The 24,066-nt window shown below is 47.8% G+C and overlaps 1 protein-coding gene across 5 annotated transcripts; it reads right to left on the bottom strand.

The window, feature by feature from the left end:
- Window positions 1-471: 471 nt before the first annotated feature.
- On the bottom strand, window positions 472-21,483 carry KIF18B (kinesin family member 18B). 5 transcript variants are annotated; one of them, XM_066363937.1, is made up of 16 exons: window positions 21,365-21,473; window positions 11,725-12,056; window positions 10,912-11,069; window positions 10,554-10,658; window positions 10,258-10,368; window positions 9,982-10,179; window positions 9,649-9,825; window positions 8,934-9,008; window positions 8,652-8,752; window positions 8,066-8,252; window positions 7,607-7,734; window positions 4,116-4,321; window positions 3,338-3,860; window positions 2,310-2,399; window positions 1,777-1,889; window positions 472-1,585 (listed from the first exon to the last, which is right to left on the bottom strand). In XM_066363937.1, exons 2-16 carry the CDS (start codon window positions 12,041-12,043, stop codon window positions 1,479-1,481), a joined length of 2,598 nt encoding a protein of 865 aa, XP_066220034.1. In that variant the 5' UTR covers window positions 12,044-12,056; window positions 21,365-21,473; the 3' UTR covers window positions 472-1,478. The 5 variants fall into 5 exon arrangements, with proteins under 5 accessions (XP_066220034.1, XP_066220033.1, XP_066220031.1 ...); XM_066363936.1 differs by lacking the exon at window positions 1,777-1,889; XM_066363934.1 differs by having other exon boundaries at window positions 1,541-1,889; window positions 11,725-12,051; window positions 21,365-21,483.
- Between the last annotated feature and the right edge of the window lie 2,583 nt (window positions 21,484-24,066).

Here is a 24,066-nt window from a genome sequence, read left to right as displayed (position 1 = left end):
AGACTAATTGCAGAGGAGGAAACCCCAGGCATGTGGAAAGAAATGTCTGTTCACTTCTAAGGGGAAGCAGCTTGGTGCCATGCAAAGGACCAGACCTCGGTTTGAATCCTGACGCTGCTACTTGCTAACTCTGGCCATGTTTTTATTCAACTTTCCCAGTCTGTCTTTATGAGACCTCGTAAGACCATGAAGTTTTGTGAAGATGCCTGCAGCTGGTAGGAACTCAGAGCTCCACTTTGTGTCCTCTCCACTCCTCCAAAGAGGAGTCAGAACTGAGCAGGGAGAGGCCCCCCACAACAGCGAGGACTCATTTGAAATTAGCAGCATTATCTACACACCACTCACAATATGTTAAATACCTTTAACATGTTTGTTTTCAGACATGAGTTAAATACCGACTCTCTGTAATTTTGTTTACAGAATTACTATTAATTCAGATAGCCACGTCTTCCTGGAGACACAGAGGTAAACTTGTGTTGAACTGTCACAATCCAAATGAGTAAGGAGGAAATCTACCAACGGGGTTGGAGTGGGGCTTTTGGGGGCAAGTGGGAGGAAGGTTGCCCTGGGTTCAAGCCTGCTGGGGTTTAGCCTGGAGGTAAGATGCTCTCTTGGACTGAACTGACCACAGGCCCCCTGGCAACCTGCACCCACACTATAGGACAGACCATGCCTCCAGGTGTAACTGCTCCTCCACCCGGTCCAAAGCAGATTTGACGCTGCGGGATGAGGCAGAGGGAAATTTTTCTATACTCAGAAGTTTCTTGAGGTCTTAAAGAGTGTGAAGGTAAAGGAAGGTGTATTACCATCCTACCTGGTTGTACAAAGACATGCCAAGGAGAAAGTTTATTAATCATCATAATAAAAATATCTGTATCTACATGGACATACATGTATATATGCAGAAATCAAGGATCAGAGGATATAAACCCGAGCAGTCACAGCTTGTCTGTCTAGGTGGCAGTATTAAGGCTGAATTTCCCTTTCTTCTTTACACTTCTTTTTACACTGTGTAGCTTGTTTACAATAGGGTAAATCCAATTAAAGTATCTTCATTTGGAAATCAAGGCACCATCATCATGGACTATGGCTTCTGCTCAAAACCCAGGAAGAGCAAAGCTGTTGCTCCCCGCCAGGCTGCCCCCCTCCTCCCCCACTGCCACCATTGTGTAGAGCCCGTGTTAGACTGGGGGTGGGGAACAAGGCCCCCAGCTACCTGCCTGCAAGGAGGGTGTTATGAAGTAGGGGGAACATGGCAGCACCCTTTAAAATAGCAACACGTTAACACTCACAAATGTACATATACATGCTGAGAAGCTGACTGTAACAAGCTTAATACAGAGCGTGAGCAGCAGAATGAATGTCTGGAAGAGGAGTGTGAATAAAGGGAGAGGGTGCTGGCATTCATTGCTCCAAGCTGAGGAAGGGAGTCAGGGCGCCCCCTGCAGGCTGCTCCAGAACACAAGAGGGGACTATGGTCAGGACACCTTGGAGACGCAGTGCCCGGCTGACAGCACTCCCCTAACCCTCACCGGTTCCCTCCGGCTCCTCAAGTTGCCAGGGCGGTGGGGACTGGAGAGGAACTCTGCAGGCCAGTCGGATGGGGGAGGCAGGGAAGAAGGAGGAAAGTGAGCTCTGTCCCACTCTCCTCCTTCCCATAGTCCACATCCCATCTCTCTCATCAGGGCTCCTGAGATGCTTGGAAGGACCCCCAGGCTCTTGAGTCTTAGCCCATCTTGTTCCTTCCTATGTCCTGTTTTCATCTGTCGCAGTGACCCATCCCTGGGGTTACAAGGAACTCAGCTGGCCTCTTCAAGGTGCTGCTGGGGAGGCGGGCGATGCGGCTGCGGTGGGAGACCGAGGAACTGAAGGAAGGCCGTGCCCCTGGGCTACAACAGGTCGGGGTGGGTGGGAAGACCTAGACACCAAGCCTTGAGCAACAAGAGCTTCCAAGGCCATATCTGAGATTGGGAGGGGTGTGTGTGTGTGTGTGTGTGTGGGGGGGGGGGTTGTGAGGGAAGTAGAGGTGAGGGAATGGGTAGCCCATTCCCTGGATTAACCAGTGAACACTGAAGATCTCCTCATAAAGAGGGGCCTTAAGCAAAGAAGGGAGACATCCTTCATCTCCAGCATAACCCTTGTAATAAATAGGAAGGGCCAGTGGAGCCTGTCAGACCAGATGCTGGCCCTGCCTGCAGGACTGCTACTACTGGCTCCTGGGGTCCAGAGACACATGGGGCCCAGCAGTCGGCCCAGGCATCTGCGGCCCTGATGCAAGTTTCTCTCCCCCCACACTCCCCCAACCTCACCTCACAACACGCCTCTTCTTGCGGGCTGAGGTCTCAGGGAAGGAAGACGCTGGCTTGGGTCCCTTCATGGTGAACAGGGGCACAGGTCCACTGGGGGAGGGAGCAAGGGAAGGGAGGCAGGTCAGGAGGGAACCGGAAAAGCGTGCCAGCACCTCCTCCCTCCAGCGCAGGTTGGAAGGTGGGGAGGTTGGACAAGATGACCTCTGAGGTTTCTTCCTACTAAGAGGTGGACTCTTCTCCCTGCCTCACTCGGCCTGGGCTGACAGCTGAGTGACAGGCCTGTTCTGGGAGAACATCCAGGTGTCAGTTTCTGGTGCTTCCAGGGAACTGGAGTTCAAACAATTTCACCCTTCCACCTGCCCACTGTGGAGCTGGTTACTGAGGCGGTTCGGGCTGTGGGCGAGGCGGGGGTGCGAGGGCAGCCTGCCGCCCTTGGCCTCACAAGTCCAGGGCAGCCTGCCTCTCGTTCTTGGCCTTGGCCTGTCCTGAGCTGGTTGCTGTTCCCCTACCCTGACATGTGGGTGGAAGGTGGGGGAGAGAGCTTCATCTTCTCACTGCAAAACGCTGAATAAAGTTTTCTGAGGATTCCTTTTCTGGTTCCAGATGTGAGACTAGAGGATAAAGTCTGGAGGCAGCAGTGGCAGATAGAGGTTTTTCTCAGCGGGGCACAGAACTCAAATCAGGGCCAAGGACCCAGGTGATGCCAAGGAACAGAGAGGGCTGGGCTGCCTTCTGAATTCCTGCTCCCTACTGACCCTCCCCAAGTGGGGGTCCCATTTGTAGCTGGTGGCTTTGAAGCAGACAGCCAACACAAGGCCCCTGAGAGTAGCAATGCCTCCACAGAACTGTATGTTCTGCCCTCCTGGGCCTGGGGAGCAACCTGGTCAGACCAAAGGGACAGAGACAGCAAACATCTGGGCTCTAAGAGCTGGGCTGCCTTCCACTCATCAGGGCAGCGCCACTGCCCCGTGCTGACCCCTGAACTCCCTGCTGGGAGCACTGAGAGGAAGGCAGGAAGGGATACCCACCTGGGGATGAAGGACTGATCCAGCCTGTTATGGGGGACATTTTCCCAGCCAGTGCATTCACGGAAAACCAGCTTTGATGGGGGCTCCTCGGAGAGGTCAAAGGTGGTGTTGAGGCCCCGAGCAGGCAGGGCCAGGGGGGTGGAGCAGTTCTGCAGAGCAGAAGAGCCCAGAGGCACGCGACTTTTGATGACTGTGGCTGGGCAGAAGTGAGGGGAGTGGCAGGGGGAGCAGACCCTTCCCTCTTTGGGGGTGCTGGGTCCAGATGAAGGCTGAGCTTCAGGCAGGGACCCCCTTCTTAGGTAGGGCAGGAAGGACTGGCGCTGGCGCTTGGTCCCCGGCTTCGGGCCTGGGGGATTGTCTTGCTTTGAGGGCCTCAGTCTTCTCCTTTTCTTCTTCTCCACGGGCTGCAGAGATGCCTGGGCTGAGGTGTAGTCAGGCCCAGGTGGGACCTCTAGACTGTGCATGAGGCCACTCATTTGTCTTGCCATGGTCCGGGTCACAGGGCCAGAGTATCCTGGAGACTCTAGGCAAGGAGGAGAGGACCGAGAGGAGATCAGGGAATAAACAGAAGGAAAGTTTCTAGAATTTGGGGAGAGAGACACAGGAGACATGCAGGAGTCCTAACTCCTCAGTTCTGTCATGACTTCTGGGACCTCTCTGTGTGCCCCATGATCCCAGGGGTCCCGTTCTACCATCTGAAGCCCCAGATACTCCTCGGCACCAGCTGGGCTTTGGAGATGGCACCAACAGGTAGAGGCAGAGCAGAGGCGAGACTCACTTGACTCTGAACACAGCTCCTGAGCCAGAGGCTCTCCCGTGGCCAGTTCAGGAGTTCCCGTGGCCTCTGCTCCAGGCCCAGTTTTTCCCTCTTGCACCAGCTGCTGCAGGTTCTCAAACTCTGCGATCATGTCGGGGGTCAAGAGGTTGGCAGCTTGGAGTAGGGAGTACTGCCGCTGGGCCAGGCACAGCACCTTCAGCGCCAACCTGGAACAGAGAGAAGGGTTTCCTTGTCCTACTCAGACCCGGCTGGCCAGAGTCCTCTCTGCCATGCACCTGGCCCAACTGCTCCAGGTGTGGTGAGGAACACACGTGGGCTGGCTTCTCCATCATTCCCACCGTAGCTCCTTTGCTGATGACCAAGGTTGGCAGAGATGGTCACAGGTAATGATGGGAGGCTTGGCCCACTGAACATGCCACCCGGCACAGACAATGACCTGGGAAGTAGGGAAAGGCTCTAAGTGGTCTTGGACTCAGCAGGTCTGCGAATCCTCTCAGTGCTGCCACCTATCAGTGCTGTGACCTTGAGTAAGTTCATTCACCGAAGGGACAATGAAAGGTAGCAGTGAAGAGCCAGGCTCATGTCAGGCCGCCAGCCTGCCAGCTCAAAGCCCTGTTCTGACACTTCCCAAAGGTTGAGCTTGGATCGCAGCTTAGCCTCAGTCTCCATAGCCTTTAAATGGGGATTACAAGTGCACCTACCTCATCGGGTTGTTGGGAAGATGAAATGAGTTATTTTATAGAGAGAATGTTCAAAGAGTACATGGCACATAGTGAGCTCTGTAACATTAGCTAACTATTGTTTTTCTGTATAGTAGAAACAATGCCATCTACCTTGTTAGAATAAGAGGAGATTAAATAAGATAGGCTGTGTGATCTTGGTTCTGAGAGGACCCTCAAAAAGGCCTTCAGTCTGCACTTTCTATTTAATGTCGGGATCCTGGAAGAGAATGTGTGAATCAGTGCATACTTCACATGCACTGAGGGGCTATTAAGGGGAATTATGAGAGTAATGTGATTATTGATGTTGTAAATTTAGATTCTAATAAAGCAAATTTCCTTTCTGTCAGGCACACCTACGATAAAAGAAAAAACACAATTATCTCAGTTGAGGATTATTCATGGCCAATAATTTATCCTCAGGTAGCATAATCTACTACCTGCCCAGACACTTCTGAGCCCCCCGCCCCCTCCTCTACCCTCAGTGTGTGCTCAAGGGACCCAAGCTCATTTTCTAAAGCAGCCTCCAGGCCTTTTTGAAAGGTAGGATATAAACTAAAAAGGACACAACAGAAACTCATTCCATATCCACCTGAGCCACACATATAAAGATTAGAGCACGGCCTGACTAGGCGGTGGCACAGTGGATAGAGTGTCGAACTGGGACGTGGAAGACCCGGGTTCGAGACCCTGAGGTCGCCAGCTTGAGCACGGGCTCATTTGGTTTGAGCAAGGCTCACTAGCTTGAGCCCAAGATTGCTGGCTCGAGCAAGGGGTCACTTGCTCTGCTGGAGTCCCCCCCGGTCAAGGCACATATGAGAAAGCAATCAATGAACAACTAAGGAGCCGCAACGAAGAACTGACGCTTCTCATCTCTCTCCCTTCTCGTTTGTCTGTTCTTATCTGTCTCTCTCTGACTCTGTCTCTGTCTCACACACACACACACACACACACACACACACACACACACACACACAGATTAGAGCACGAAGGAAAGTGGGTGTTTAGGGAGGAATGTACTGGTCTGGATGTCAATGACCGGGTCTGGCCCCATTCCTCTTGCGGTAGCTGTGTGGCCCCAGGCACGTGCCTCAGCACCCCACCTGACACATGGAGACTTGGTCCATATCAGGGGTTTTCAATTAGGTTTAAATAAACCCATCCGAGGACATTTTAAATGGAGCAGCTCTGCCTTATCTGTTCTCCATATTAGAGTTCAGCATAAGATTTAATTTGAAGAAAGGAATTGGCAGCAAAAAAAAAATTATGAAAACCACTGAACTGGAAAATCTAAGATTGACTCAGTGCCCTGGTGGTCTCAGATTCTAAAGTCTAAAGCCAAAGAGAAATTATTTCGATTATCTGGTTGTTAAGCTGTTTTTAAGTATGGAGATGATCTAGAATGTTCTGCAACCCCTGATATTTGCGGTCTTCTGCCACATTTTATTAAGACTTCAGTGCAAAGAAGTAAGGAGGATAAGGACTACGATCTCCAAATCAAGGCTGTAACAACTTGTCAGAGGCCACAAAAGCAGAAGTACAGCAGAAACGAGAACCCTGGTGTCCTCTCTCCTCACGACGGGGCACACCAGGTGGAGAGACCCTGAGATATAAGGGGGAGCCCGTCGTTGTTCCCTAGGCTCCAAGGAGACATCCCGCCAGTGCATCTCTGCCACCGCTGGGCCCCGGGGAGTCGGCGGCGGGAGACAGATAATAAGCTGCTGATTATTCAGGCTGCCGCATTTTTGCTGAGTTGGGAGCAGACACTCCCCAACAAGAAATAAAATTAAACAGGCCCTTCTGTCCGGAAGCTTTAAATACACTGCCTAGCGTGAAGCATGCTGGGGAGGGTGGAGTGGGGTTGGCAGCAGCAGAGCTAAGTGGCAGGAGATTTATGTTCTGGGGGCCAAGGGAAAAAAATAATAGCAGCACCTCTCTATTAAGCACAGAAGGATGTTCCAAAATCTATTTCCCTCTGGCTTTGGGCGGTGATTTGTATTTACTTCTGAGAAGAAACATCTACAGTCAATCTGTTGATGAAGACACACGGTAAACACCCGACTCAGGAAGGCTGTCCCTTCCTCAGCCTGCCACCTGACTTCTCCTGGCTGCGCCCTCCTTGCTGAGAATGGGCAGCTTGGCCCGCGGACTGGAAAGCAAAGCATTAGCCCAAGTGGCCCTGCCCTAATTTGGTGGAATTCGGTGTTTTGCTTCTCTTTTGTTGGGTTGCCAGCTATGTGCAGGAATAAATAAAGATGGTGAAAAAATAGAGTAGGTGATAATATCAACTTGTTAAAAACAGGTGGCGCAGTGGATAGCACATCGGACTGGGATGCGGAGGACCCAGGTTCGAGACCTTGAGGTCGCCAATTTGAGTGTGGGCTCATCTGGTTTGAGCAAAGCTCACCAGCTTGGATCCAAGGTTGCTGGCTTGAGCAAGGGGTTACTTGGTCTGCTGAAGGCCCACGGTCAAGACACATATGAGAAAGCAATCAATTAACGACTGAGGTGTCGCAACGAGATACTGATGATTGATGCTTCTCATCTCTCTCCCTTCCTGTCTTTCTGTCCCTATCTATCCCTCTCTCTGTCTCTGTAAAAAAACAAAACAAAAAAAACCCAAAACAAAACAAAACAAAACAGGTAATAGACAATGGTGAAATAGACTTGATTCTTAACTAAAGCAGAACCACAGTTTTTATGACTCCCATCCCCGGAGGCTGGAAGCCATCACCTCCCTCCTTGGACCCCAGAGAAGAGTAAGACACCTACTGCTTAGAATTGTCCCTTTCCAGGTTTTGTGGTGAGATGCGGTCCGTGACTCGCGCGGGCTCCAAGGTCAGGTCAGGGCACTCTGGCAGTGACTGTCGGAGGCTCAGTTCTGGCACCTGGATTGGAACCTAAAGAGGAAGGAAGTCACAGGTAGAGGGCCCTCCCTAAGTAAGCAACTTCTAAAATCTCCCTCCTTCAAGAATGGGGATGACAGCTCCTGAATGCCCAGGTCCTTGTAGGGACAGTCTCCATCTACCCTCCCTGGTCCCCTGCTGGTAACACACACTCGTCATTTCCAGACACACAGGATCTGACAGAATAGCTCTCCTTCCTGCACAGGATCTGAAAGCCTCCTCGAGACTAAGATGTGACATCCAGGTAGAGAACCTGGGACTGAAGGGACTCCCTGAGCTGGGAAGGGCATTTCTTCTAACATATTCTACCAGCTCTACGTCTTACCTCCTCAGCCGGGTCTTTGTCCTTCTCCTCTGGGGGCTGCTCCTGGGCTGAAGAGTTCCCTTCCACGCCCCTCTCCACTTGGGTCTCGGCGCCCAGGCTCTCCTCTGGAAGGACTGCAGATCGTGGGTGGAGCTCTGGGGTGGAGGGCTGGCTGGGAAGGCGGGATGGTGGGGAGGAGCTGGAAAGGCTAAGGGAGAAATGTGAGGTTTTAGGGGTGGGAAGCAGAGGCAGGTGGGGAAAGCAGGGCGAGGAAGTTGGTACAGGATCCAGAAGGATAGAAGCTTGGGTAACAAGTGGGCAGTAGCTGAGGGGGGGAAAGGAGTCAGAAGTTTTCTGGTTTAGGAAACAATGACACTCATCTCTTAACTTTATCTTCTTTTAATTAGTAGAAGTAGCTTGTATGGGCTGGGGTATCATTTTACTCAGTTGACACAGCATTCTAGATGCCAATCAGTGTGCTAGGCACTGGGTGGGAATCCCTAACCCTAGGCGTCAAAACAGAAGCAAGGCGTCCTAGCCCTTGTTGGAGAAGGGGGCTTTCCCTGCCAAGCAGAAGGACAGGGCAGGTATGGGTCACAGAACTCACGACTGTTGCAGAGGGCTTGATTTGGGGGGCTGGGCGAGGTCCTGTTGTGGGGCCTGGGCACCTGCCTCATATACTCGAAGCTTCTCCTTCAGGGTGGCCACCTAGAACCAAAACAGCCAGTCCTTCAGAACCCCAGGTGAGCACCAGAGGTGGGGCTGCCCCAACCCCAGGCAGAGGCCTGGCCACACACACCCCAATGACCCAGTATCCTTGCTCTCCTGCCCCCCCAACAAAGACAGGGTACCCTGCTCTCTAGCCACACTCCCCAGGTGGACTCCTCACCTCAGCCTGGAGCTGCTGGCAGATGGTGGCATACTGGCTGATGTGACTATCCAGGCTGACCACATTGCTCTTCAGCTGAGAGGAGGACACAGGGGAGAGATCTGTTCATTCATTCAAAGTGGCAACCACTTCAAAAGGCCAGGTATTGTGCTAGGCACTTCACTAACGTTCCATGACTCACACTCACAACTGGGGAAACAGACCTGGGGAGGTCAGTGGTTTGCCCGAGACCACGGCAGAGGCACAGAAGTTGCCTTTGAACCCAAGCCTCTTGACTGCCTGACTCTCACCAGGCCAGGGCTTTTCAGCAGCAGCTCCAAGGGAGCCAGGGCTCCTTGGAGGAGGTGGGGGAGACCTGAGTGGCTCTGCTCTTATCTGTGTTATGTGCTGCTGTTTATGTTGTTTTGCTGCTGAAGATCACTGACCAGTATGCAGCCACCGCCTCCTGCTGCCTCCCTCGTGAAACAATTCTGTCATCCAATGCTGTATGCATTCTACTTTTTCCAAGTTGGAAACTATCTTGCCTCTCTTCCAATTGGAATCTTCCCAGGGACAGGGACTGTGTCACTTCCACCAGTTTCCCTGAAAACAGGGGCTAGGGAATGTCTTCCCTTTGCCTTGTGGGAATCCTTGCTCCAGACCCAGAGGAAGCCTGTGGGTCCTGTTCCTTCCTCCTCCCAGCCTGAGGGCTCCCACACACCAGGCTGGCACACACCGAAAGTTTGATCTCCTTGGCCCGGTTGGCATACTTCAGGGTGTTGTAAGTGTCCTCATACGTCAGGCCAGAGGGGCTGATGGCAGCAATCATCACCGTGCGGCAGTTGCCCCCAATGGAGTCCTTGAGCAGACGGGTCAGTTTGCTGTCCCGGTAGGGCACATGAGACTTGCGACCCTGGGGGACAGTGAGCGGGCCTGAGGTGAGGTGGCTGGACTAGATGGACCTAGGCTGGGACCTGGCAGTCTCTGGCCCAGGGCTGAAGGGAGGGCCCCTTGGCTTCAGGCACTCAGCGGCTGTCCTGTGGGGGGCCCTAGGTCTGTGCAGTTTTACCTTTGCATCGGCCAGTGCATTGAGGACATTGATGAGGGCCAGCAGAGAGCGGTTGATGTTGGCACCCTCCCGTAGTCGCTCCCCTTTAGCCTGGGTGCTCGATGCCCTCTCCGAGCCAGCCAGGTCAATCAGGCTCATCTTGGCCACCCGGAGAGCCTGGGTCAGACCTGGAACCCGGTCCTGCTGCTTCACAAAGATCTGGGGCAGAGGGCAGGGATGAGGGGATGCTGAGCAACCAGAGCCCTGTCTTCAGGCTCCGACCCACACCCCTCTTACCTGGAAGATGGCATGGGAGCGGGAGGAAGTAGCGTTAGCGTCAGTGGGGTGCTGTGTGCGGTTACGGTTCCCCCTGGTCAGCATTTCCAGCAGCTGCTCAGCTGTGGCTGGCTACAGAGATGACCAGGAAGGGAGCTGTGGTTTTCCTTACCAGGATTCCCTCTACCAGGAGCACTGCTCCTCAGAACCCATGTCACCAGCACCGCCATGGGATACGGGACATCCCTAAATTGCCTGGTAAGGGAACCCTGGAGGACCAACGTGACTGCTCGTGCCACCCCAGCCCAATCTCACACCTGGTGAAAGGAAAGTCCTTGTACCACCACCCCCTTGTCGGGGTCCTCACGGATGGCAAGCGGTCCCTTGGGTTCCAGAAGGTCGTGGATCTGCTCATTGTACACCTGAGGAGAAGGAAGCATGGGAGAGACCTGAGGCACTTTGTGGGATGATGATTATTAAGTGACAAGAGCAGCTTCAGTTCACACACAGTCTCTCTCTGAGCTGTTTCCACCCTCTGGGCTTTCAGTGGGCCCCTATCTGCCCATTTCCTACCACCCACTCCCCCACTAATTACTCCACTCTACTCTCTCTCTCTTTATGTGGTTGTGAGAATAAGGGATGGGGCCACTAGTCCCAGGGAGGGGACAGCCTTACCTCCTGGTAGCTGATGAGCACCTCGAATTGCTTCTCCTCTTGCAGGGCCTCCAGCCGCCTATACAGTTCCATAGTGGTCAGGTACATGATGCCGGGGTCTCCCTCTCTCCCCAGCATGGTGTGTGTCTTCCCGGCCCCAGTGGCCCCATAGGCAAACACTGCAGCGGGCAGAGTGGGGAGTAGGTTGGTGGCAGGGCCAGACCCACCTTCTCAGTGGCTCCCCCTGTGCATTTCCACCCAGTTCACCCTTCTCCCCCAAGTCCCTTCCTTTGCCTCCGTCTGCGCAGCCCCACTGGTCCTCCCTGCTCACTCCCCCACGTTTGCACAGCAGCCTGAGTTCTCCACACTATGTCCTGGCTTTTCTATAGGTCTGCAATTCGAGAGCAAAGGGGTCTCCATGGTGGTGGTGGGGGGCGCATCTCCCTTCCTCAGGAATGCCTTCTCCAGTCTAGGTAGCTTCCTTCTTGAAGGCCCATGGCTCTTTCCCTCAAATCACTTACCTCGGCTTATAATCACACAATTATGGGTATGGTTTTGATTAGTGTTTTCTCCCCCCTGTAAGTATCAACAGGACAGGAACCATGTCTGTCTGATCTGCCACTAAATCCAAGGGCCCAAGAAGGTTTGTCACACATAGGAAAAGAATGAATGGGGGACCCACATAGAATGCAAGGGCCACATCCCTCCTGAACAAGTGCCCAGCTGAGGGGCAGACGGGCACCTGTCAGAAGACACATAAAACCCTGAGAAGGAAGCAGGGTAGCAATGTGGCTACTAACCAGGGCTCTTCCTCATCACTGTCCAGATTCTCACCTGAGCAGTTGTAGCCCTGGAGGAAGCTGTCCAGGATTTTGTGGGTGGTGTGCTGGAATACGTCCTGTTGGGTGGCCGCCTCACCAAAGACCCGATCAAAGACAAACGTCAGGTCTTTGCCCTTCTTCTTGGAGCCGTCATGGATGCTGCCCCATTTCAGGCCAAGGTAGCCCCCATCGGGCTCTTCAGGGTCAAACACCAGCACCTGCTTGTCCACCACCTGAATCACAGGCCGCCGCTGGCTCTCCAGCTCCCGTGGGGTGGGGGGTCGCACCCGAACCACAACCCTGACGGTGCTGTCATCCACCGTCATCACCATGGCAACACCTGAGCTGAGACACAGTGGAGATGAGGACCAATCCGACCCCAGGCCTGCCCAGTTGGCCCCTTCAGCCCAGCATTCAAGGCCTCCTCCCACCCCCACCCTGTTTTATTCCTCAAGAGAATAAGAATATTGGTGCCAGCACCAATTATTAATAAATATCTTTCTCATTTGAAATACCACGTTTGTCATATCCAAATGACTATATATTTTTTCAGAGGCTTATTACTGGGCTTTCTGTAATGTTCCACTCATCTGTCTACTCTTGCGCTAGCACTAAACTGTTTCCATTCCATTCCTTTACAGCCTGCTTTTTATCTAGTAAAGCAAGACCACCACAACTAGCCTTTCTTTTTCATGATTTTCTTGGTTATTTTCAGACATTTATTGTTTTCTGTGACTTTAAGAAAATTTTATCAATTCCATGCCCAAGCCAAACCCCCACAAAACCTTATTGGAATTATAATTGGAATTGTATTCATTTACATATTTATTTTATATTAAACCTTTTCATGCAAAAACATGGCTATTGCCTTTCTATTTGTTCAGGTATTTTTTATGTCCCTCAATAAGATTTTATAGTTTTCTCTCCCTTCAGATAGGGTCTGTAATTGCCCTTTTGATATAATTCCCAAGTACTATATGGATTTAATCACTGTTATGAATGGAACACCTTCCCCCATTTCCATTTCCAGGTGGTAATTGCTAGTATGGAGAAACAAAATTGATTTTTATATATTTGCCTTATAACTACTACCCTCAAACTCTCCTATTAATTCCAATTGTTTTTTTTTTATTAGAGCTTATTGGGTTTTCTGAGTATGCAATTATATATCAGAAAAGAAAATAATTTTTTACTTTTCTCTATTTTTATACTAAATATTTTACTTCTTGTCTCTTGCAATCCCTAGAACTTCAACAACGTTGAATAATAATGATGACAATGGACTTCCCTGTTTTGTTCTTGATTTTAAAGGAAATGGTTTTAGTGCATCACTATTTAGAAATTAGTTTTGGAGGTATAGTCATTATCATACTAGTAACCACTCCTATTCTTATTTTACTTAGAGTTGTTATTTAGGAAGGTCTAAGATTATACCTAATGCTCTTTCAGCATCTCCTGATGTGTGTTTCTTCTTTATTTTGTTGATGTGGTAAATTATTATATTTGATATTATTCCTGGTATCAAACCAACCATGCATTCTTAGAAAAAATCCTACCCTAACCACACTGAAGATTTTACGTTTTAAGCGGTCATATATGGGAATTTTTCTTTAATGGTTTTTATGTCATATTAAAGAAGATATTCCTTCCCTAAGGTAATAAACATTTTTATTATATTTCTGTCTAATACTCTTTCTTTTTAAAACTTAGGTCATTAAACAGATGAAATTTATTTTTTGTTGATGGTGTGAGGTTTCTAAATTTCTTTCCAAATGGTAAGCAATTATCTCAAGATCATTTATTAAATAGTGGCCTGACCAGGCGGTGGCGCAGTGGTTAGAGCGTCGGACTGGGATGCAGAAGACCCAGGTTCGAGACCCCAGCTTGAGCATGGGCTCATCTGGTTTGAGCAAAGCTCACCAGCTTAGACCCAAGGTTGCTGGCTTCAGCAAGGGGTTACTCAGTCTGCTGAAGGCCTGCGGTCAAGGCACATATGAGAAAGCAATCAATGAACAACTAAGGTATTGCAACGAAAAACTGATGATTGATGCTTCTCATCTCTCTCAGTCCCTGTCTATCCCTCTCTCTGACTGTCTCTGTAAAAAAATAAAAATAAATAAATAAATAAATAAATAGTGTATTCCTTCTCCACTGATTTCAAATGTCATATTTAACACAACTAAATTCTCCTATAAATAGAAATTTGGTTTTGGCACTCTATTCAGTTCTGCTGATGTGTCTATTCCTTTTCCAGTAACTTACTATTGTAATTACCATGGCTCTATAATATCTCACCTTGTTCTTTTTCTTGCCTATTCTTGGGCATCTTGTCTAGCATATAATTTTATAATCAGCTTACAGAATTCTTTGAAATATCCTGCTAAGAGTTTAATTGGGAGTACTTTGAATTCATAAATTAATATGAGAAGAATTGGCATCTTTATAATATCAAGTTTTCCCATCTAGGAACACAGTATCTCTTTTCATTATTCACAACTTCATAATTCTCAGTAAAATTTTATAGTTTTCTTTACTTGAGTCTGTGCATTTCTTGATAGCCTTATTACTATAGTTATTGTAGTCTTTATTACATTGTGAATAGGTTCTTTTTAAAATTGCATTTTCTAATTCACTTTTGCCAGAATATAGGAAAACAACTGATTTCTGTATGCAGATCTTGTATCTGGCTACATTACTGAACTCCCTGATTAGTTCTAATAGACAGTCATTGATTCTCTTAGGTTTTTCAATTAAATGATGGTATAGTTTGCTAATAATGACAGTTACTTTCTATTTTTAGCTCTACTATATTTAGTTCCCCACCTTTCACTGCCCATTAAGAATGGGTGTTAAATTTTATCAGATAGATTTTTGGCACTGGCTGAAATGAAGATCATCTCCTTTAATTTGTTAATGCAGAGGGTGACATGGACAGATTTCCTAATGTTGACCGGGCAATAATTCCAAACACTTATTTGCTTATTCCCTTTTGTATTCCCCTCAGACCTCTCTCCCTGCTTTTTTTCATTTCTCCTTCAAGCCAGCCTACCAAAGGTAGAGATAGAATTTTTGGAATGTAGGAGTAGCAGATACCTTGGAAAAGTTCAACCCAACTTTAGGGATCTATTAATAGGTGTAAGGAACAGAGGCTGTTCCTGGGGGATATGAACAGGTGAGTGCTTCCGAGGAAAAACTATGTCCCGCGGACAGGACCAAGATCATTCCGCAAAGAAAAGTGGAATTTCTACCTAATACTCCAGCAAACAACTCATGTTTTTTCCTTTGGGAGTGAGGCGGAATTGAGCTGATTTGAAACTCCTGTCCCCTACCTCCGAATTTCTTAATTTTTCCTTACACAAAACACAATATCAACCAATAATAACCTTTTTACACATGTACAATTTTTTTTTTTGTTCTAGTAATTGGACTGCAACTGCTTACCTATTACATGAAGGATTGTTTTAAGCACCTTATGAGTGCTATCTCCTTTCATTTCCATTACAATCCCACAAGACAGATACTGTTATTATACTTATTTTTCAACGAGAAAACTGACACAGAGAGGGTTAAGCAACTTGCCCAAGATCCCAATACTAGTGATGAAGCCATGGTTCTTATCCAGGAAGTCTGACTGCAGAACCCATATACTGCCTTACAATGAATGATATTATATATATATATATATATTATGCTTTCATGATCACATTGTTGTAATAGTTCCTTATGTTTTTAAAATATAATTATAATCTTTCATGTAACTAGCATAATGTATTCTGCGAATATTTTCAGAAATATGGACTGTACCTAATTTTCAACACTCAGAGAGTTTCTGTCTCCCATTCTTGCATTCCCATCCCCAGGTTGTGGGGTGAAGGCAGAGGCTGCTTGGCTCTACCGTCTGGATTAACATTGGCTGAGGTTTCAGCCGAGGGTTTCAGCTGAGGAGCCACAGAGCAGCCTAACATTCTAAGCAGGAAATTAAAAAGGGCACTGGCAGCAGAGTGCGTATAACCTTTACAGTTCTCTCCTCTCTGCTTCCTGAGGGCCAGTGAGGCAGACTGTTTGCTTAATGAGATGTTTTCCTTCATCCTGCAACAGCACTGGGGGCATGGGGTGGGGGTGACACTTGGCATGGCTGTATCTAGGAAGCCTGGGTCCGTTCTCTGCTCTGCACCTGACTGCTGGGAGGTCTCTCTGCCACACCACATCGATGCACCAGCTTCCCCCCCTTAGAGAGCCAGAGAGAACAGCTACAGATCTGCTCCCACCCCAAGGGGATGGGGAGATTAATGAGAGAACGTTTGTCAAGTTTGCTTTGATCCTCAGTTGGAAAGAGCATTTCAGCCCAAAGTACGATGGAGATGATTCTTTAATAAGATCTTCAGGGTTCTGAGCCAGCCACAGTCACGTCCTCTTTCTAACCCAGGGCAGCTCATTAAAACCCAGAGGCAAGTTCACTGCTGAGCCGGGGCTGGGAAGCCAAGATTCAATTGTTTTCAGGATGGCTTCCTCTGCCCACCCTCAGAGAGACAGGCGGAACAAAACCAAGCTCCTCAGAAGCCCCTGGAGAAGAATTTCTGAGGACTTGAGGGGATCCACCTGCAGACACTTGGAGCTGGGAAGGCAGGTGGCGCCTAACCCTTGGATGTTCTATTTTTACAGGGATGGCTGTAGTCCCCTTCATGGCTCCTTCACAACTCTCACACACTTATGTTTCTTGTCTGCAAGCTCCAAGAGAGCAGGACCCTCTTCTGATACAATCTGTGCATCCTAGATACCCAGGCACCTCACCCCACCCTGCCGTCCAGCAGCAGTAAAGGCTGTATAATATGTATTTGTCCCATGGATGAATAAAGGCTAGAGAAGAGCAGAGTCTGAATACAAAAGTTTAAAAGTAATCACTATTATAGCTAACATTTATTGAGTGCTTACTCTGTATCAGGCCCTATGCTCAGTGTCTGACAAATGGTGTCACTTAACTTTCACAATTGCATTCTGTAGTTACACCACAACTCTACAAAGAAAACTGAGGCTCAGGGAGGAACGGGTCACATGGATGGTAAGTAGCAAGGCCAGAACTTGACCTTGTTCCGACTGTCAGCAGAGGCATTACTCTTCCTAGTAGTCAATTCTGCCCTGAACCTGTGCTTTTCAAGCTCCTACCTCCCTCACCCTAGTGCCTACAGGGCAACCTCCAAAGGCCACTGGTTCTTTCTATAGTTTGTTGTGCAGAGAAAAGAACTGTGTTCTTTTGTTTTTTTTTAATAAACAATCGTAAGGCTGTAACTGATGACAGTTTTGCTTAATCCTAATTTTATTTTTATTTATTTCTCTTGTCTTATAGTTATGGCCAGAACCTCCGGTACAATATTGAATAGAGGCAGTAACAGTGAGCAATCTTGTCTTTTTGCTGATTTTATATGAAATGCTCCTTATAAAACCAACGTTTTGTTGGTTAAAGAAAATTTACATCTATTTCTAGTTTATTAAATTAAAAAAAAAAACATAGATGGGTATTGAATTTTATTGAATTCTATTTCTGTGCCTAATGGAATATGTTTTCTCCTTTAATCTGTAATACTGTAAATTGTATTAGTAGATTTTCTAATGTTAAACCATTCTCATATTCCTGGGATAAACCCAATTTGGCCATAATGTATTTTTTAATATACATTGCTGGCTTCTGATTATTAATATTTTATTTACTACTTTTACAATTATATTTGTAAAAGAAAAAGGTTTTCTTTTTTTTTTAGGGTGAGTTTGTATAAGATTAGAATAATTACTTCCAATTGCTTATAAATTTCTGGTGGCTTTTGGTGTTTTTTTTTTATGGGTGTGACAGTATATAAATATTTTAAACTATGTAAATTCAATTTCCTCAATGGCCGTAGGTCTGTTCAAAATATCCCGAACTTAAAAGAATCTTTTCCCCACTGATTTGAGAGAGAGAAGAAGGGAAAGAGAAAGGAATAAAGAGAGCAAGAGAGAGAGAGAGAGAGAGAGAGAGAGAGAGAGAGGTGTGCATGAACTCATTGTTCCACTTAGTTGCTTCTCATTTGTGCCCTGACCTGGGATGGACCCTGTAACCTAGGTTTGCCAGGATGACACTTTATCCACTGAGCTACCTGGCCAGGGCCCAGAACTTCTTAAGTCAGTTTTGGTTAGTTTTTTTATTTTTTATTAGTTTGTTTTTCCTAGGAAATTGTTCAAAAGTATTGTTGAAAAGAGTGTTCCACTGGCCCTGGCCAGTTGGCTCAGCGGTAGAGCATCAGCACAGCGTATGCAAGTCCTGGGTTCAGTTCCCGGCCAGGGCACACAGGAGAAGCGCCCATCTGCTTTTCTACCCTTCCTCCTCTCCTTTCTCTCTGTCTCTCTCTTTCCCTCCCGCAGCCAAGGCTCCATTATAGGAAAAAAAAAAAAAAGTTGGCCTGGGTGCTGAAGATGGCTCCATGGCCTCCGCCTCAGGTGCTAGAATGGCTCCAGTTGAAGTGGAGCAGCACCCCAGAGGGGCAGAGCATTGCCCCCTGGTGGGCATGTCAGGTGGATCCCAGTAGGGCGCATGCGGAAGTCTGCCTCCCCCCCCCCCCCCGCCCCTACCTCTGCTTCTCACTTCAGAAATATACAAAAAAAAAAAAAAAGAGAGTGTTCCACTGAGTCTCTCTTTTAATTTCTTTCCTTCATTGCTAGAGGGCTATTCTATTTTACTAAAGTTGTATATTTGCCTAACTTTCAGCTTTTTAAAAAAATTTTCAAGGCTTTGGACAGATAGCTCAGTTGGTTAGAGCATCATTCCAAAGCACAGAGGTTACTGGTCAGATCCCTGGTCAGGGCACATACAGGAACAGATAGATATTCCTATCTCTCTCTCTCTCTCAAATCAATAAACATTAAAAAAAATTTTTTAAAGTTCAAGTATAAGCACTTAAGAATATAAATTACCGCCTGACCTGTGGTGGCGCAGTGGATAAAGCGTCAACCTGGAAATGCTGAGGTCGCCAGTTCGAAACCCTGGGCTTGCCTGGTCAAGGCACATATGGGAGTTGATGCTTCCAGCTCCTCCCCACCTTCTCTCTGTGTCTCTCTCTCCTCTCTCTCTCCCTCTCTGTCTCTCTCTCTCTCTCCCTTTCTCTCTCCTCTCTAAAATGAATAAATAAAATTAAAAAATATATATAAATTACCTTTGACATGCTTTAACTATATCCCATAAATTTTATAAATAGCATTATCACTGTTCCATGCTAATTATCTTTTAATTACAATTATGCTATCCTAGTTAACTGAGTTGTGTGGTTTTTGTTTTTTTTTTAGAGATAGAGAGACAGACAGGGAGGGAGAGAGATGAGAAGCATCAACTTGTAGTTGTGTCACTTTAGTTGTTCGATGGTTGCTTCTCATATGTTCCTTGACGGGGGTTGTGGGTGGGGGAATGTCAAGCCGAGCTATTGACCCCTTGCTCAAGCCTGCGACTTTTGAGCTCAACCTGGCAACCTTGGGGTTTCGAACCTGGGACCTCGGTGTCCTAGGTCAATGCTCTATTCACTGCCGGTCAGGCAAGTTAAATAGGCCTTTAAAAAAACATAAAATATAAGTTTAAAATTTTTTCTTTTGTATTTTTAACTTAATTGCTTGTGGAAAGAGAATACGGTATGAACTTGGATAACTTTAGATTTGGTCTTTGGCCAGAGAGAGACAATTTTTATAAAAACCTCTAAAAATATGCTACTTATACATTTTTTTTAAAAAGCGTATAAATGGAGTTGGGTTGGATACTATAAAGACCAACAAATTAAGACACCTTAGAATATCAGAGGGTGAGATAATTCAATAATAAAATTTGGTAGAGAAGAACTGGATGCATTAGCAGTTGAAGCATAGGATGTGGTGAGGGAGGAGGAAGTAGAATAGACAAGATTGGAGAAAGCAGTGTAACACTGAGGAGCTCATTCAGAATTTTCTTTTTCTTTTTTTTTTTTACAGAGACAGAGAGAGAGTCAGATAGGCAGGAACAGAGAGAGATGAGAAGCATCAATCATCAGTTTTTTGTTGCAACATCTTAGTTGTTCATTGATTGCTTTCTCATATGTGCCTTGACCGTAGGCCTTCAGCAGACCGAGTAACCCCTTGCTTGAGCCAGCGACCTTGGGTCCAAGCTGGTGAGCTTTGCTCAAGCCAGATGAGCCCGTGCTCAAATTGGCGACCTTGGGGTCTCGAACCTGGGTCTGCCGCATCCCAGTCCGACGCTCTATCCACTGCGCCACTGCCTGGTCAGGCTCAGAAAAATTTTGTAGACCTTTCCCTCTAAGCTAGAATCCACTTCTCTGTTTCCCAATCTCTAAAATGTAAATAATATTAGTATCTATCCCATAGGGTTGTTGTGAGGATTAAATAAGTTCATTCAACATAATAAGTGCTCAAAAATGTTAGCCATTATTAAGATTAATAAAACAAACATCATTTTCCCCCTGATGCCAAAAGACCTAATGTCTTCAGTAAAACCTCTTATGTTTCCCATGGCACAGACCAGACTTTATCTTTTCCAAGTTACTTCACGCAGTGGTAGTCAGCCTGGTCCCTACCGCCCACTAGTGGGTGTTCCAGCTTTCATGGTGGGTGGCAGCAGAGCAACCAAAGTATAAATAAATTAAAAGATAGATTTAACTATAGTAAGTTGTTTTATAAAGATTTATTCTGCCAAACTTAGTGAAAATCCAACATAAAGTACTTGGTAAGTAATTATTATTATATGCTTTAACTTGCTGTAACTCTGCTTTATAAATTTTATAAAGTAAAGTTACTTCCCTACTTTATAAATCACCATTACTGTGGAACCGTGGGCAGTTAGAAAATTTTACTACTAACAGAGATACAAAAGTGGGCGGTAGGTATAAAAAGGTTGACTACCCCTGCAAGAATGTCAAAGTGAAGAGGCGGTGTCCTAGGAGAAGTAGCAGAAATCGTGGTTTTCTGCCATACAGATATTCTTCTTCTTCTTTTTTTTTTTTTAAAATATTTTTATTTACTGATGAGAGGGAGAGAGAGAGAGAGAGAGCGCGGGAAACACCGAACTGTTGTTCCACTTATCCATGCACTCATTGGCTCGTTAATTTTTGTATGTGCCCTGACTTGGGTTCAAACCCGCAACCTGGCGCATCAGGAACCTGTTCCAACCAACTGAGGTGCCCCAACAGGGCAGATAATTCTTTCATTCCTTTCTTTATCAAATTAAATATTGACTGAGTGCGCAGTTACTAAGTTCTGCAATCAGTTCTGCCTAGATGGAAAAGGCCTTAGCTACTCCATACGGATGCGCAAGGGGTCCCAGTTCTCCACATCTAGTGTCCAGGAAGACCCAACTCTTCCTCACACAGGAGCGGGAGGACCTTTCACAGAGCGGATGTACAGAGGGCAGAGCCCAGTGCAAACGTGCGGACACACTCCGAGGGGTCGCGATCTCCCGCGCATGTGTGTAAGGAAGCGCCCTACTTCCCGCACCGCCCGTGCCCAATTCCGAGGAGACCCCGCAGAACCTGTTTGGTCTCCCCGTTGCACCTTAGTGTGTCGCACTCAAGAGGTCGGGGTGGGGCTGCCACCTAGAGCAGCTGGGGCTGAGCGTCCCAGATCTGAGTGCGGGAGCCCATAAGAACGCTTACCCTTCGTCGGTTCCCTGCCGCCGGTGTCGCCGTTCGCTGCGAGGTCCCTAGGCCGCAGATAGAAACCCGGGCCCACGGGAGAGAGCGCCGCGCACCTCCCCACACCCTCTCCTCACCACGCCAACCTCCGCCCGCGCCGCTCTTTCAAATCATCCACGCTTCCTATTGGTTACTGCTCGGATCGCTGATTGGCTGTTTCCTAAGTAACAAAGTCGGCGGGCGCTGTCAACAGTGCGCTTGCGCACTTCCGGCAACTGCTGGCTGGAGGTTTTGAAGCCGTGAACCCATCAGACTGATCCCAGAAACCAGTACGCGATTGGGGTCCAGGAGGCCACGACCCCTCTCTGTCATCTGGATTCATCACCAATTGCAGTGACCAGACATCAAACTTTTTTTTCAAATCTACTTTTTCTATGAGCATCCGCTTATCCAAGCAGGGCTTTTTAGCTACTGTCCAGGGTCTCTTCTCTCCACGAGACCATCCCGAGAATGAATTTCGAAAGAAGCCTTGATCTGGAAAAGCCGGTAGAGGCAGAGAATGGTAATTCCACCCGCTTGGCTTTGACAGTTGTTCAGGAATATTATGGACCGATTGTTAAATGTAAGGGTCGGCCCCTTCGGGCATCGCTGGACAGCCCTGTCTCCATCCTCCACAGTCACTCGCTGCTGCTTGGATTCTGGTGTGCCAACCTCTGGTTGACCCCCAACACCCGAGGTTGTGGGGGTAGAAGAGCATCTTTCACTAGAATTAGGAGGCTTGATTCCAATCACTAGTGGCTGAATCACTAATTAGTGCTGAGACTGTGGAAGTCACTTTTGCTCTCTGAGTGACAATTTATTCATATATATATATTTTATGACAGAGACAGAGAGGGAGACAGATAGGAACAGACAGGAAGGGAAAGAAATGAGAAGCATTGATTCTTCGTTGCGGCACCTTAGTTTCTTAGTGATTGCTTTCTCATATTTGCCTTGACTGGGGGGGGGGGCTACAGCAGACATAGTGACCCCTTGCTCAAACCAGATGAGCCCACACTCAAGCTGGCAGCCTCAGGGTTTCGAGCCTGGGACCTCCGCGTCCCAGTCCGACACTCTATCCACTGCGCCACCGCCTGGTCAGGCAGTTTATTCATCTATAAAACGGGACAAATATTCCACCCTTTCTACTCACCTAGAAGAGCATGGATGAGAAAGTCCTCCAAACCCCCACTTATGGAAAGGGGTAGCTTTCTATGAATCTGATTAGGGTGAAATAGGTGATGGCTGCCAACAGCCAGTTGCTCACTACTTTCAGTAAACGGATCTGTCCCTATACTGGGGCCATGAGCAGGTCTGAGGCATGAAGGGAAGCAGGTGTTAAAATTCCCTCAGTGGACCTGCCATCCAAATAGTAGAACCACTGCCTGACCTGTGGTGGTGTAGTGGATGAAGCGTCAAAAGGGAATGCTTAGGTTGCCAGTTTGAAACCCTGGGCACCTAAGAGAAGCAACTACTACAAGTTGATGCTTCCTACTCCTCCTTCCCTCTCTTTCTAAAACCAATAAATAAAATCTTTAGCAACAAAAAAGATAGTAGAGTCACCATTTAATACCCAGTTGGTTTGACCCAAACTCTTCATTCATCTACCTGGACCTCAATTTACCCTCTCTGTACAATGGTATAACACTGTAGGTTTGTAGGCCCTGGCCAGATGGCTCAGTGGTAGAGCGTCAGCCTGGCGTGCAGGAGTCCTGGGTTCGATTCCTGGCCAGGGCACACAGGAGAAGCACCCATCTGCTTCTCCACCCCTCCCCCTCTCCTTCCTCTCTGTCTCTCTCTTCCCCTCCCACAGCCAAGGCTCTGTTGGAGCAAAGTTGGCCCGGGCGCTGAGGATGGCTCTGTGGCCTCTGCCTCAGGTGCTAGAATGGCTCTGATTGAGGCAGAGTGACGCCCCAAGATGGGCAGAGTATCGCTCCCTGGTGGGCATGCCGGGTGGATCCCGGTCAGCGCATGTGGGAGTCTGTCTGACTGCCTCCCCATTTCCAACTTTGGAAAAATACAAAAAAAACCCCAAAACAACCCCCCCCCAAAAAAAACCACTGTAGGTTTGGTGAGAATAAAATGAGAAAACTATGAAAAGGTCTCTTATTGTAAAGCTACAAGAAAACCAAGGTGTTCTTGCCATCTCTACTACCCAAGAGAAATGAAACTTAAAAAATGGCTTCCAGAGGTTTGGGGGATATGGTGGAAGGCTTTGGGTGCCCAGAAGCCTTCAGGGGAACAGATGCCTCTTGTGTCTTGTAAGCCAGGTCTTGCCCTGGTCCAGTACCAGTTCAGAGTCGGAGTGAGGCAAGGAGCAGAGCCTGACTTTGCTCTGGGGGGGGGGGGAGTGACATGCAAGTTGAGGTCTGAAGGACTGGAGTTGGTTGGCAAAGGGAGCTTTTCCTTTGCTTTCAGTAGACAAAGGAAAAGAATTTTTCAAGTGAATCGACTGAGCCCATGATGCTGAGAAGCCTTGGTAGGGCCTGGCTGGGTCTACTTATGTAGACACAAATGGAAAACCCTCAGACTCTACACCACAGATGCTGGTAAGAGATTAATCTGCCACTGGTCCAACAAGAATTGAAAGCCTAAACCCCAGACATGAGGGCCAGGTGCAGACTTTTTGCCTTGTATGAAGGCAGAAGATGTTTCTGGGCTGATATGAATGGGGGTGTGTGAAA

Source organism: Saccopteryx leptura, chromosome 2 (assembly GCF_036850995.1).
Source record: "Saccopteryx leptura isolate mSacLep1 chromosome 2, mSacLep1_pri_phased_curated, whole genome shotgun sequence".
In the NCBI taxonomy this organism is placed as follows: Eukaryota; Metazoa; Chordata; class Mammalia; order Chiroptera; family Emballonuridae; genus Saccopteryx; species Saccopteryx leptura.
Note: the sequence above shows the minus strand (reverse complement) of the source record. Positions and strands in the feature narration are given on the sequence as shown.